General features: G+C 38.2%; 1 protein-coding gene across 3 annotated transcripts; it reads left to right on the top strand.

Moving 5' to 3' along the window:
• The first annotated feature begins 1,051 nt into the window (after positions 1–1,051).
• LOC144647047 (serine/arginine-rich splicing factor 3-like) lies at positions 1,052–7,767 on the top strand. Of its 3 annotated transcripts, XR_013569513.1 has the most exons (6): positions 1,052–1,168; positions 3,246–3,637; positions 3,970–4,920; positions 5,803–5,847; positions 6,344–6,407; positions 7,384–7,767. XR_013569513.1 is itself a non-coding variant. In XM_078506789.1 (5 exons), the coding sequence occupies exons 2-4, from the start codon at positions 3,246–3,248 to the stop codon at positions 6,393–6,395; spliced, it is 489 nt and encodes a 162-aa protein (XP_078362915.1). In that variant the 5' UTR covers positions 1,052–1,168; the 3' UTR covers positions 6,396–6,407; positions 7,384–7,767. The 3 variants fall into 3 exon arrangements, 2 of the variants coding, with proteins under 2 accessions (XP_078362915.1, XP_078362914.1); XM_078506789.1 differs by lacking the exon at positions 3,970–4,920; XM_078506788.1 differs by lacking the exon at positions 3,970–4,920 and having other exon boundaries at positions 6,341–6,407.
• The last annotated feature ends 7,963 nt before the right edge of the window (positions 7,768–15,730 follow it).

The following is a 15,730-nucleotide window of genomic DNA, read 5'->3' as shown; positions in this document are numbered from 1 at the left end:
TTGTAATTAAAGTCTATGTCTTTCAGAAATTTTCAAATGTCTTTGCTCTATAAGAAAAAATGAAATTTGATCAAATTTGTGTCGGAATAGAATAAATTTACTTGATCCGGAATTTGTTAACATTAAAAGCACAGGTACCCCAAGCTCTATGGGAGCTCTATAGCTCTATAGACCGTGTGGCCTCTGTTGAATGACCAAAATTTGCCAAAGACCAGGATGGGCCCCTCCTGCCCAACCGCCTGCCCAACCAAAATAACCATGATTTCTTAATGGTCATAATGGCCAAAATTTGGCCAAAAAAAACATTATTAAACTGGCTCAAATTTGGCCAGAATAACCATGGTTAAAAATTTTTAAATGGCCCAATTTTGGCTAAAATCAGACCATGGTTAAAATGGCCAAAATTTGGCCAAAATAACCATGGTTAAAATGGCCAAAATCTGGCAATAATAATAATGTTTAAAATGGCCTAAAGAAGGATCTAAAACTTTCGAAAGTGTAACTCGCTTACATGTCTTAAAGGGGTTCACAAGAGACCGTTTTTGACATTTACCTCCGATTTACAGTGCCTGATACTCAATGAAATAAGAAAAAAACTAAATATAATTCGAGCAAAATGCTCCCCCGTATCTGCTTCCCCCTACCTCCCTCATGGGGTAGCGTTAACGTGTGCAGAGTCTCTGCAGAGTCCCACCCTCATCGGTCCACCCGCATGGCCGCACGAGGGAGCTCCACCACGCCTTGTTTGCGTTCTATAATGTCATAAAATTACTGTTAAAAGGCCCACTCTTGGAACACAAAGAAGTCAAAATAATGCAAGGCAGACGAAAGGTAAGCCAGGTTTTTTTTCAATTCCTTTACAAATTTAGTATTTAGATCTATTTAGAGCAATTTTTGAAGCATCTGATACATTGTAAGTCTTCAGCCTGTGTCTTGAACGGTCGGCAGTCCCCGACGCGCGACTTCAGGCTCGATGGTCAGCGGAGATCGTAAAGCTGTTTCCTTGCAGTGTTGTATGGGATTGATACAATCCCATAAGCACCCGTGTGCTTTGATTGCTCGCTTGTTTGCAGCTGCTTTGGAAAGTTTGCACGTCGTATTGTTCGATTTTTCTTGACGAAAAACTGTTTAAGCCAGACATTGGAAGGATTCCTGCTCTCATATCAAGGTAAACGCATCGTTTGAAAGACTAGGTGAAAAGATTCGCTTGTTCCTATTCAAATTGAAGTGTAAATTGCACAGCGACTCAACGACGCTAGCTTGGCATGCTGTTCGCGAGCTAAATGGGTTCTGTAGATTTCTGCTGATCGCCAAAAGATAATGCAATAGTTCAGTGGGATGCACACGGATATTTTAGCTTTACTTAACCTTTACTTTTTTAGAATGATAACTAAAACCTTTGCTGTGTGCAAGTGACTTTGCACCTCAGGGGGTACCGTAGGACTACATGTAGGAGATGTTCGGAATGTTTTTGCTGGGGCTTGAACACTTTCAAATTGCCACAATTTTTTTTTTTGGTGAGACTTCATCATTATTACTACTACCATGGAATCCCGATTTTTTAATTGTAAAAATCACCATCTGTCATTGGGAAAAACATCTTTAAATTTAAACACCGAACAACGCATTAATTTTAAGCTTACAGTACATTATTGGTCTTACTGGAGTAAGGGCCTGATTACATGAGCCGGGCTTGCTCGGTTTGCCGAGATGACTTTCAGCCCGGTATTACATGAGCCCGGTTTGCCGAGATGACTTTCAGCCTGGTTATAGCATGAATGATCAGAGCACGAATGATCTTAATCACCTTTTTCCGGCAATTTGGTGGTTAATTTTTTGCACTTATGCAGCTGGATGGGTTACGTTATCTCTACATCCTATTTAGAAGGAGAAGCATTGATTTTTTCGTTGGATATTGTGCTCGAAAGAGAAAATTAATGCTGGCCTGCTTAGCCGGGCTGGCCCGGTTACCGCGATTACATGGAAAATTTTCAGCCCGGCTAGCCGAGATCCCGGCATTGCGATACCGAGATCTCAGCTAACCGGGCTGGACAACCTGTCATGTAATCGCGAAGTTGATTTTTGTTGCGTTTAACAGACGTGCCGAGATCTCGGCAAACCGAGCCAGCCCGGCTCATGTAATCAGGCCCTAAGTTCATCATATATTGCTTTTCCCCCAACATTTGCAATACATTTAAAGCTCCTGTAATACCATAGCCTGCGAGGCCGGTGTTCAAAGGAGAAGGGGAGTTTGAGTGTGAAGTGCGAAAAACTGTTATCCACATAAAGCAAAGTTAGTCAGCCCTTTGAGGATACCAAATTTTCTCACCAAAAACAATCCACTATAACAGTTGTCTAAAGTGCACAGTTTATTTTTTATACAAATCTGTGAATGTCTGCTTAAACAAGCGAATGCATTTTAGACATACATGTACTCCAGCTTGCAACATGTACTGCTCATGAAGATGAATTGTTCAACATGACACAAGCATGGGATGCCTGGAATCGAACCTATGGCCTCCCAGATACTGGTTGGGCGCTCTAACCAACTGGGCTATGATACCAACCGGTATCTAGGAGGCCATGGGTTCGATTCCCGCCTGGGACTCAGAATTTTTCTTTGTCCCATGCTCGTGTCATGTTGAACACTTCATCTTCATTATTGTATTACCAAGCTTAAAATTTACCATCTTTATTATTTACCATGTACTGCTCACTTTTCAGAAGCAGTAAACAATTGATTGTAATGAACAAACTAGTCAATTTTCTAATAATAATTATGTTTTTGTTCCAGTTTGTAGGTTTTGCTTAAGTAAACGACTTAAAACACTCTCAGAATAGACGTATAATCATGGTGTATATAAATCCTGTAGGTTCATCTTTATTATCTCAGAATTACTGGTGTCACATTACCTTGACTCTCTATAAGCCAGACACCTCTCTATCAAGGACAGTTGTGGCCAGTCCCAATGGTGTACAATGTACGTCTTAGAGAGAGTTAAATACTGATCTTAGACATCTGTTGAAATGACCTTCTTTTCAGGAGGGGGTGAATAGATTCGCAGATTGACGGATTTGGCCTTACAAAGTGCCCAGATTAAATTTTGCAGTACATTCAAAATAAGAAATTAAATTGGACTGAATTTGAAAATTGTATGCGCACTGTTATCCTGTACTCATACCGTTACCTCATACTTGTACTGCTATCTAAAGGTCACTAATAGTGAATGCTTTTGTCATCTTAGATGTCGGGAAGGACAGAAAAAGGTACATTCAAGGTTTATGTTGGTAACCTTGGCAACAATGGCTCAAAGAAAGAGTTGGAAAGAGAGTTTGAGAGATTTGGAAGACTCCATGATGTGTGGGTTGCCCGCAATCCTCCTGGCTTTGCCTTTGTGGAGTTCGAAGAGTATCGTGATGCAGAAGATGCCATAAAGTCGCTAGATGGTGCTCGCATTTGTGGGGAAAGAGTTCGAGTGGAGATGGCTCGAAACCGCAATCGAGGGGGTGGTGGCGGAGGTGGAGGATCTCGTCGCTCTGATTACCGAGATGACCGTCATGGTGGTGGTGGTCGGCATTATGATGACAGGGGAGGGTCTGATCGTTATGATGACAGGTCAAGGTCGCCAGGATACAGGTATGTTATGGTGTACTCAGATTTTGGTACATGTGTTTTACATTGTATACTGTGCTTGTTCAATTAGCTGTAGTAAGAACTGTTGGCTTCTGCTTCATTAAATTAATGTATTAAATTGTAAATGAAAGCCTTAGAATTGTAGTTCAACAGGATGTAATATACATGTACATTTGCTTGCTGTAAATTACTAAATTGTTTCCACTGTTTGCTGGCTTTTGTTGCTGATATGTGTAAATTGTTTTCACTTCTCTTTTAAGTGTTTTTATTTGTTTTTTAGTATTCATTTATGTTTCTTGTGCTGATGTTCCTGTAATGTCTGGGTTATTCTATAGGTACATCTAAGCTTCACCCCCAATGATTAAAGAGCTCTGCCAACTTGATCACTTTCATTTGGTTCTGAGCCCAGCGATGTACATTCCCCTTCATCCTTCAAAAGGTCCTCTCCCAAGCAGCACCCTTCTCCCATCATCCAACTGCAATATCTGCCTTCAACTTCCCACCAACTTCCTTTTCACTTCAACCTCCCTTCGTTTCCCTCACAGTAAATCGTCAATGTCCTCCTTACTACCCACCGCACAATCATCCAAAAGTGTCTCAGCTTATCCAATTCTTGCCGAAAATATCATCAACCTTCGCATTTCAAGGTATACAGCAACTAATTTCCTACATTTGGGATGCACCAAAGTATGCCAACTGAAGCATGCACATCTCAAATTAGTTGAAAGAATTCACCCAACATTACATTGGCAAGCTCCCAGCCTACAAAAAATGTTTAGGTTTCCTAACGGCCAGAACTCAGCTTCTGCAAGTACAATGAGGCACTACAGCAGGGAGGTGATTGTGACACATCAAGCTTCTGATTTCAAGTTTCTACCAATCTCGCCCATCACAACTAAAACTACACTTCGCATAGAGTAACATACAGTACAGTGCATCAACATGACAGATCGTCACTGAGCTCCAATGCAGAAGTTTTGTTTCATCTCTTTTGTCACGATCAACTATGGCAGATTACTTGTACATCAGTCCAACCTTCGCTGTACTGTCCTTAAAATCATCAAGTGATGCGTGGCCATCAGTCGCCTTCTGGCAGTTAGCATGCCTTCAAATACTGCATCAACTACCTTCTCTCCCTCGCTCCGCCTTGTGAAATAACCGTTACGAATTTGCAGTTTCCGCCGCGAAATTAGGTCACATCATTATCTAGTGCGCAGCTTTGTCAATTTTTGCATCAACATCAGGACGAGAGAGGAGAGGAGTGTGAAATGTGGAGGGTTTGAAGGGTAATGTCCTGCTTCATCCTCATTTGAAAATTTTAATTTTTTGGGGAAGTAAGAAAAGGTGAATTGAAATGAAAAAAATGTAGGTCTCTCTTCAAATTTGAGGCAAGGGGTAAGGGAGTAACTAATAACTTTATTTATTACCACATTGTTTTGTGGTTACCTGTTACTTGTGTTTGCCAAACCTCGTCAAACTTTCAACACTTTGCCAGGCTCATCCTCAGTGTAAGAACCTGTGAAACTCACCAGTGACGTAAAGCAAAAAACAAACAATACAACAAAGAGCCTTGAAACAATATAGAGCAAGGAAAAAAATAGCTCAAAAACAAAGAAGAATATCACCGGTTCTTACACTGAGGCAAAGCCCTTTACCAGGGGTTGACATCAGTTCTTGGCTTGCTCAGTAGCTCAAGATTCTCAAAGCTAGCCAAGTGTGTGGCAATGACAAAATGACTTATAATTTCTGATAAATTCAAGTATGAGCTATCAGATTAACAAAGTCACTAGCCCTGTTAATTTTGATTCAGAGTAAGCAATGTCTACATTGTATCTCTATTGATAGATGAAAGGTAATTTTCATGGACAAATTATAATTATTGAAAAAAATTATATAAAAAACCCAAAAAAAAATTTATGACAACAATCATACAGAACCAACTAAACACACCGTGTGTTTAGTTGGTTCTGTATGATTGCTGTCATTAATTTTTTTTGGCTTTTAACATACTTTTTTTCAATAATTATAATTTGGTTTTCACACTCCATGGGAAAGGGAAGCTTGAGAGGATTCAACTCAGAAAGGGACAAATAGCAAAATGAAACTGCTTGTGTGCCTTGTACATACACATGGCTTCTTTTAATTTTTCATTTGAATTTTACCAACAGGTCACCGCCACGCAGAGGAAGAGGAAGGTCTCCTGAATTAGACAGGCAAGTGCAACATCAATTCCATGAAAAATGAACAACCATTTTTATGATGTAGTATATTTAACAAATAGATTCCATTTTGCCGTGCGTCTGTTCAGTTATAGATCACGCATGCGAGTCACACCACCACGTGACGTCATCTATGCGTCTGTACTTTAATAGATCATAAGTAAGAACCAATCAAAATGCCCGTAGATTTCAGGTTATTATATACATGTAATAACCAGGAGACATTGTTTAGTGTTCCAAACACCAAGAGGGCTTGAATAAAGTTCCACCTGCTCATCCAGGACAAGTAGATTTTCCTGTTCTCCATCTTTATTATCTTGATCCTGGGCTTGGAGTGACATTTTGTCCTGTCGTGACTCTATCTGCCACATTTCTTGTTCAGCCTGGTTTTTATTTGGTAGTTTTGAATCAAGTATTAATTTAGCCATTTAATAAGTTGTTATAGTATACATACAATACCTTATTGGTCAATTATTTCATTGTACAGTAGGTGGGGAGGAAGAGGTGGCAGGAGCAGGTCTCGCAGCCCAAGACGATTCTAACCATCTTGAAAGGTAACACAAAGTAATTTCTTACAAGACTGTAGTTAAACATCCCATGGGCAGACAGCATTGGTCACGTTCAAGTCACCATCCATATACATGAGGTGTCAGTTCCTGAGAGGACATACACTAAAGAACCTTGAAAAATTTTACAGTGTTTGTCTTCCATGGAAGGGACCATTGGCTAATGGTTAGACCACTGGACTCTTGATCAAGTGGTCTGGGTTTGCAAATGACCAGGCACAAGTCACTTAACTCTTACAGTACCACTCTCAACCCAGGATAGAAATTAGTGCCAACAAACTGTTAGGGAACCTTGAAGAGATGTTGGGGGCAGGGGGTGGGAGGGGGGGAGTAAACTGTGATGGACAAGCATCTCATTCTTGAGCTCTGGCTCTGTAGACCTGTTTGGCTCAAGCTGAAAATTGCTTTGGGTTTGAACCTTTTTTTATTTTAGATAAACCTGGTTTGTAATCTACCAAAAATATTGTGTACATGATCAAGAAAGGCATAGAAATATCAATTTTGTTTTCAACCAAAATCTCAAAAATCAGAAAAGTTAAAATTTTTGTGTTACTTTACTCCCGTGAGAGGTGCTGTGGCCTAATGGTTAGTGCGCTGGACTCCGGATCGACCGGTCCGGGTTCAAGCCCTAGCCAGGGTCACTGTGTTGTGTTCTTAGGCAAGTCACTTTACTTTCACAGTGCCTCTCTCCACCCAGTGTATAAATGGCTACTGGCAAATTTACTGCTGGGGGTAACCCTGTGATAGACTAGCGTCCCATCCAGGGAGGCGTATAAATACTCCCAGTCGCTTCATGCTACTGAAACCGGGATAAGCTCTGGCTGGGCCACTAGGCTCGAATGTAGACTTTACCTTTAGCTTACAGCCTGCATTATTTTGTTTAACAGTTGTACATCCAACAAATTTGTTGGCATATTATTATCTTGCTTGTCATACTTATTCTGATCAAATTTATTTGTTACAGATGGCTTCGTATACATGCATCTCACGTGCTATGTATGGAAAGAGGAACTACATGTATGGAGTTCAAGACGACAGATTTTTTAAGTTTTTAGACAACTTTAACTTCTTTTAGATTACATTATTAGGTCATTGTGATAATCTAGAAATGCATGTAGTTTTCATAGCTTTCTTTGTCGATATAGATATTTTAGCATCCACGACTGCTTTTTCAGGCAAAACTAGTTTCAAGTAGCGAAGTAAAACGTCTTTGAAAATGTTGTTACAGAAAAGTTTATCAACTAAACTGTTCTTTAAATTTACTCAATAAGTATTTACTTTTTTGTATCTTTGTTGTAATCATGATTTATTTATGCCCTGCTGGATTGTCAATAAACTTGTTTCAAAAGAGTTAGCAAGTTGACATTCTCTTTCTTGTTAATATGGGGAGCATTTGGATTCAAAGTGTAGCAGCTCTTGTACATGTACCGTAATGGTTCGATTTAGCGCCCTCCTTCCAATAAGCGCCCCCTTCCGAATAAGCGCCCCCCTTCGAATGTGTTTTTGTAAAAAAGCGCCCCGATTCTTATTAGCGCTCCCATTCTTTTAAGCACCCATATTCTAATAAGTTCCCCTATTGTGGATAACTACCCCTACTAAAGTCATTGACGTCAACTAGATAACTCCTGACCGTTCACCGTAAAGTTCATGTATATATTTACTGCTAAAATGAACAATTATTTTTAAAGTAACTGAACTTTTAACAATTTCTTACTGTTATAGTTCCTTTTATTGTTAGAAACATTTGGTTTTTTCTCAAAAAATTAAATAAGCGCCCTGTCCCGAATAAGCGCCCAGTCTCGTATAGGCGCCCTCCCTTGAGGTGCCAAAAGTAAATAAGCGCCCCGGGCGCTAAATCGAATCATTACGGTAAGCTTGTAATTCTACTGGTCCTCTAGTGTAGCGATTGCCGTTGTTTTGGGGGCCAGGAGCATTGTTCCTGTTTTTTTTGTGCTGGTATTCTCTTAAAGGGTACCAAGCCATTCACGAGAGTCCTTGCAAGAGCTGCTACCCGATCCCATGGATTACATGTTGGTTATTGACCAAGTGCGAGGTCAAGATAACTGGATATTGGCCAAGTTCTTTTCTTGTGTGTTTGTCAACCAAGTACAGGACCACAATCACACAAAAAAATTACAAGGCCTATATCCAGCCATTGTGACCATACAAGCTGGGTCAATTCATCATCATCATCATCATCACTTTGTTTACCCTCGGATTTGAAGAGTAGCTTATATAGCTAATATCTCCGAGCATTTCACAGTAAGCACAGTACAACGGGCAAAGACCAGACCACAACAATATATTATATGACATAAATAAAGAACACCTTTTTTTTCTTGCGGAAGACAGTGGGCAATCCCCAGCGAGCAAGATACCCACTGGCATCCAACTTTATTATTAATATTATTATTTTTTAATTTGGAACAAAAGCCATTGTGGGTTGCTATGATTTCCCACACTTGCTACTTGTACCTAACACCTCTGAAGATCAAGCTCTTGTTTGTTTTCATAGAGGGTTTGTACCACAGAATGTAGAGGAAGCCATTTTGAGAAATCGTTTTCAAATTACCCAATCGAAAGTCAAAATGATAATAATAATAATTAAAACATATTTATACAGGATGACCATTTCAGTTATAAAAACTGCTATCAACATGGGTCCTGTGTTAAAAATAAATAAATGAATATTTAATAAAATAAAGTAATAAAAACAGTTAAAAAGCTATATAAGAAATCTAAGAAAAGACATATAAAAAGCGATAAAAACACTAGAACTAGATTCATATAAAATTATTAAAAATATCGGGCCCTTTATAAAAAACGCTCTTTTGGTCGATTCTAATTTAACCCTGTCAATAACTATGATCAAGTTGATATTCCATGAACTCATTGATGCTTTAGATTAAGGACTTTATTTTTTATAGGGAAGTGGTCATAACAAGTGCACTCGATGAGGACCCACCTTGTGTAGGGGTAGGGGGGTTATGCAAGATACCACCTGTCTGATTAGTCGAATGGACAAAATTTATTGGCCTCAAAATTTGAGTTTAGACTTTCATATTAGGTGTACATGAAGCTTGCATTGCAGGAGAAATGGAACAAGGATGTTTGAATCTTTTTCTTAGCTTCTACTCCTGATAGAGTGGGGGCAGACACCATCTTTTAAGGTGGGGAAAGGGGGGGGGGGGGTACATAAAGAAAAGACCGCCTGTCGTTTTGCAGAGTGGTGGGTCCTGTCTGAGTACAATAGTTTTGACTATTTCTCTAATAAGGAAAACTTCCACGACTCCTCATTTTCCATTGGGTACATCCCCAGACGTGGGAAGGGGACTCTGACGGGTATGTCCATATCCCTTTTCAGCCACCGCCAATAGAGCCCCTTTTCCCGTTTCAGTTCCATGAAGAACCTTTTGGGATATTTTGATTGGCCGACAAAGAAGACTATAAATAAAGTAGTCCAAAAATAAGATTCCTTGCCCATTCAGAATAAAATTGTAGATTTACAAGTATCTTTGAGAAATACTTTTTTCCTTCCTTCTCAATATCCCAATTGTTTTGTTGTTTTTTTGCGCGAAACTTACCCCAATAGCAAATTTAAATTGCAAATTTTTCCAGCAGTCCTGCGCGCTAATGCATGCCGATAATAATTATTCATCGCAGCTCAGTTTACTAACACCTTCGTATGTTCTTGCTCGGTTGATGTTTGTACAAAGAAAAGGGAAATTTTCGACACTTCGCTGGTAGGACCAAACCTGAAATGTTAACTCAAGAAAGCATATGCAAGTACCATGGCCAGGAATAGATGATAGGGCCAAAACAGCGAATATTCAACCCTAAACTCTGGTGATGTAGCGACAGGGCAAGGTACACGTGCTCAAATATGGAGGCTGTCACAATTTGACTGTTACGTTTTGTGGGAGGATTTTCAGGTTAGTAGACTAGATCATAGAAAACTTATTTCTGTGCCCACAGCATTTTGGAAAGATGTTTCTTAGTTTTGAACCACTGTGTGGAAAACGTTAATTCCATCAAGTTAAATCGTAGCAAGTTATAAAAGTTTAATTTATTTTAATTTATTAACGACAAGAAGAAATTTGTGTTATGTATATCGCGAGACAAATAGATTTTTCACTTAGAAACGGTGAACTATACACTCTTTAACTTGGTCAAATGGAATGCGAGTGACCACTTTTTGAAGACGAATTGTCAACGTGATTGCGATCAAGATGTAAAATATAGAGTTCTACGAGGGTCTAAATGGGGGTACCTTTGGGCTCTGTAACACGAAACAGTTAAATTTTTAGGCATTTTAACACTAACAGTAAAAAGTTCACTGTAACAGCAATTTTATCAAGAAAGAAACAAAAAGGACTCCATAAAGGCAAATATTATTTTGTTTAGTGTATCAAATTTTCGGCCAATTTCCGACCATACCCAACCATTTCAGAAGATTTCTTAAGACTACCTAAGATTTCCGAAGACTACCGAAGATTTCCGAGGAAAACGCACAGCACAGGCTCATAGTTCACGAGTAAGTTTATTGCCGATTTTCGAAGAGCAGACAAGAATTTACAGTGCTAAAAAGACAAAAGGTTTTTCCCTGAAAAAATTCTCCGAAAACAGTAAACAATAAAAAAATGGCCAATTTAAGAGCAACGCTAAAAATAATGGGCAAATAACACTAAACACTAAATCCCATTCAGACCCTCTTTCATCTATTCAATGCTTTTAATTTGGCAGATACTTTTTTCAGTTTTAATGCACTCGTTAGCTTTCTCTTAAACTTTCTTTTATTGTTTTAGAATTCTAGGATTCGAAATTGCCTTGTTATGCATGTTGTACAATTAAAACTTTTTCTTTTAATTTCAGGCTTGAAAACCGGAAGGACAATTTGAAGATCGGCGTACAACAGCACTTAAAAGGTGGGCGACAGTTAAAAGTGGTATATAAAAGGGTTGGGGCTAGGACATCAGAGCAGAGCCTCTCCCGTATAAAACAATTAACAATTACTCCACGAGTGAGCGTTGGATATGGGATGGTAGATAGTCGAAAAGCGCGTAGCTCTGAGTTGGCTATAACGATCTCATATCCAACAAGCGCGAGTGGAATAATGGTTTTATTAAAAACGCCCAAAGAATTGCAATATTTGAGCTCCCCAGCTTTTTACGTTGACGCGTATCGGCTACCAAATTTGTGGTCAATGGTATATGAGCTCATATACCATTGCCTGTTAACCAATCAAAACTCAGAAATTGCAATATACCATTGCTAGTTTTCATGTTCATACCCCAGTCCCCTCCTCACCAATCATTCCCCCTTCTGGATCGGATCGATGATTCCCAAAACCTACACTGCATATGCTGGAAAATTTAGACACAAGTGTATGGAAAATTTACAACAACCTTCATTAGAAAATCCTTTGCTTGGACGTACAAGCAATTTCATTCAATTCATACTCCACCGTAGCTCAAAGAGGGGAGAGGGGAAGGGGTGATGATGGATCCCCTAAGGTTTTCGTTCTAATTAGAAACATTAGAAGCATTTTGCATTAAGTAGGTAGCCCAGAGTCTGCTCTTAAACATGACACAAGATTTAAATTGCTGGTTGTGGCGCCATACTTGACGTTATATGACGTCTTTAAGTCCGCCATCTTGGATCCACCATCTTGGATTTCACTATTTTCTCACAAAGTCAGAAAACGACGCAAATTGATACAAAATCAAGCCAAAAAATGCAACTGGGATGTAAAAATGTGTACAGTATTGTTAGTAGGTAATGCATTCCATCGGACTACGCGTAGTTGTCCAGTATTACTATATTAAGCATTAAAGAAAAAGCGTCGGTTTAACTTGGGAGTTTATTTTCTGTTCTCTTCGTCTTTGCAGGGCCAATCTAAAGTGATTCCTCATCTACTGCCGTGATTAACAGATTAAAGGACATATGTTATGGTAAGTTGTGATTAGCGTTTTTTAAATTTATCTTATCAGCTTATTATGTGTCAATTTCGATGAACTATTTTTCTGGCTTTGAGAATTTTTCTGAACAAGAGGGTTTTGGAAATCACTTCTTGAAAGTCACGTTTCGAACTCGTTTAAAATTTTAATCGAATTTTACTTAATAAACGGTAGTTGATTTAAGGCAGAAACCCATAAGGGTTGAAACGTGTAACTTCCTATGATTCGCACTGTACAAAGCGTTTGCACATTCGTTTACACTAAGTACCATATTTGGAACTGATCACGAAAATCACTAAGTACCATATTTGGATTAAATTCACAGCGCGCGCTAGCTCGTGCTCGATGGCGTAATCTTGTTTTTGAACAAGCTTGGTTTAATAAAGTTAAATTTGGTTTAATTCTCCTTTTTCATCTTCATGAGGTAGTCTGGAGAACTTGGCTTTGATACACTTAATGAATTTCTTTAGTTCCTGTAAGAAAATTACAGCGTTTAGGTCGAAATTCAAGCAACTTACCGCAAAACCAAAAATTATGTTGCGTGTTTCATTACGTGTTAAAGCCATGATTCGCTTACAAATTGTTCGTGTTTCCAAATATGGTACTATGCCAATCCATGGATGATAAGCTGTAAAATGTTGTTCACTGAATCGTGCTATGCAAACTGATTTGAAAAATCTCGGCGCTTTCGGTTTATTTATATTACTTCTTTGGTATTTTGCTTGTTGAGAAAACTATTTTGTCGAGTTGTTTTGTTTGTTTAATGTTTAACAACGGAACCTATGCTGGATTTCCACTAGACTTACCCCAAGTCGCTCGTGTTTTCTTTGCATTTATAGTTCCTTAAATAAAATCGCGTTGAAATCAAGCGCGAAAGACCACTTGAGTAAAATCACCTTTGAATTCGCAGGAGATTGCGCGGGATTCATTTCTGTGTACGCGCGCGCGAAAAGGAAAACAAATGACACTTGCCGAGAAATGGCTCGCCACGATCCTCCGCCATTTTGTTTCTCATGCCCACGGGCGCCATCCGTTTCCGCATCCAGCGGTCTCCTGCGAATCTAACGAGCGACTTGGAGCAAGTCTAGATTTCCACTGACGGGTAATTTTTTAACGTGCGCTTACATGCGTGTTTTTTTCACGCAATAAACACACGTAAAAAATTACGCGTCAGTGGAAATCCACCTTTTGTTTATATGCATATGTGCGCGCCGTTCCGTTTTTACATCCGGCGTTAATTTGTAGTAAATTAGATTCTTTGGTTGATATCAAGGCTCGTTATTTATGCGATAGAACTAAGGAATTGTCTTCAAACCATTTCAACTTTTTAAATATTTTGGTTTGCTTTTTTGCAGGATTGAAGAAAGTTTTGCACGTACACTACGAAGACCAATCAATAAAAGATGTCGCATAATCAAGCTGCAAGCTCGAGCCTTGTGGATTTTTTGCATGCCGAATTTGCTCAAGAATCTTCAATCAATCAACTTTATTATTAAAAGAGGGTAACGGCAAACAGTAAAAACTACTGACAAACAAGCGGCCCTCGGATTACAAATTACAACTACATAATACATAATCTTGAATAAATAATCTACAATAATCTTGAATAAATAATTTGATAATTTGATAATCTACATAATCTTGAATAAATAATTTGATAGCTCGTTGGAGATTTCTTCCTTGTAGAAATTGGAGAAAAGATCGCACAAAAATATTGACACGCGCTTTTAAAAGGGGTCAAAAATATTCTAAGTCTTTTGGCTGGAAAAAGTTTTTTTATGCGCATTTTCGTTTCAAGTCAAAAATATTATAAGTCTTTTGGCGGGAAAAAAGTCTGCACTTTTGAACGGAGTCTAGAAATGTGTCAAAAATAAACTAAGTCTTTTGGCGGGAAAAATCTGTTCAGTTTTTGGACGGATTTGACCCATCAAAAGGTAAACTTTATTTTTCCTCATTGCTAGACCTTGTTTAAAGGTTCAGAATTTTTTCCCGGCTTGGCTACCCTACATAGTCAAATTACATTAAAAGAGATAGCCTACATTTTGACTTGTTTCCAGGCCCCTTTTAAAAGCGCAATTTTTTTCTTACTTGCATGTGAATAAAGCAAGACTCGTTTATTGATTGTAACTGTTTTTTATTTCAATTTTATTAAAATTCCAAGTGATGTACAAGTTGTAGCATTAATTTACAACTAGAAAATGTTTTAAACAATTACAAAGAATAGAAAAAAGAGCTCGATCAGTTATATATATATTAGCTAAGTATACGGAAAAAATTACAATAATTTATAAATTTATAAGGAAATTAATAAAACTAAAGTCTGATCAAAACAAAGTTATCTACGAGATAAGTCTATAGAAAACTGTTTCTGGTTTTTACAAACGAAATCAAATATTTAATAAGAGAATGTCTGACTGTAAATAAACTTTCAAAAGAATTAAGTTGGCTGTTTGATTTTTGCATCAAATTCAATTGTGCCTAATTTTATTGCTCTCAATAAAATACGAAACGACTTTGCTTACAAATTTAGTAAGCAAACGATAAGTTCTCGACAAAATCGAATTGTTAGTGCGTTCGCTAGCGACAATATGGAAACCAGGCTTTTAAAAAAATTTAAAACTACAAACGATAACGGTGGAAAGTTTTCAGTAAAAAAAAAAAAAATACACAAACGCGGACCCATGTTTATATTCAAAAGCGAATTGTACAGATATTAGCAACTACCGATAGAAAAAGTGGCCAAAAAATTCGGTGTTCATTTTTGCGCGATTTACATGCCAGTTTCTACAATGATCATACTGTGTTTAAAATTCTTTTTAGACGTCTTCGGCAAATTATTTCAAACTCGAACTGTTTAAGTAATTTAGCGTCAAAATAACACGAGATTTGAAGCAATAGCAGTTGATAACATCAATGACAAACGAAATTCTGACCTCCAAAAAGTTGTGTTAGATGCATTGCTGATAATTTTAACATGGGTCCGCGTTTAGTAAACTTTTTCCCGACATCCCAACTTAAAAACGTAACTCTCCTGTCAATTTGACAGACATTTCTGTAAGTATCAGTTTTGAGAATTAGAAGTAGAAAATATTCTTGGTTGAGAATGTTCCTGTCACCCGTCTGCTTGACGGTGCACTAATTTTTGTTATGAGAAATTGGATGTCAATCACCCTTCAGGAACTAAAAGTCCTAAACTTGAAACTTAACGTTTTATTTTGTATGCATATTTTTTACCTAACAAAGGCTGTAACAGAAAGAGGGCGGTGTGTTTCAGAATCTACTTCATGTCAGCAGGCATCTGCATGTCGTCCTCTAGAATCCACCAAAATCCACGGAAGTAAATGAGAGTCCAAA

Source organism: Oculina patagonica, chromosome 3, assembly GCF_052425735.1.
Source record: "Oculina patagonica isolate OP01 chromosome 3, crgOcupat, whole genome shotgun sequence".
Lineage (NCBI taxonomy): Eukaryota > Metazoa > Cnidaria > Anthozoa > Scleractinia > Oculinidae > Oculina > Oculina patagonica.
Note: the sequence above shows the minus strand (reverse complement) of the source record. Positions and strands in the feature narration are given on the sequence as shown.

Bases quoted from the DNA above. Each gene is read 5' to 3' on its own strand.
- LOC144647047 (XM_078506788.1), top strand. From the start codon at position 3,246: ATGTCGGGAAGGACAGAAAAAGGTACATTCAAGGTTTATGTTGGTAAC. The intron at 3,638-5,802 runs GTATGTTATGGT...TTTTACCAACAG, and splicing joins TCAAGGTCGCCAGGATACAG to GTCACCGCCACGCAGAGGAA. The intron at 5,848-6,340 runs GCAAGTGCAACA...TTCATTGTACAG, and splicing joins AGGTCTCCTGAATTAGACAG to TAGGTGGGGAGGAAGAGGTG.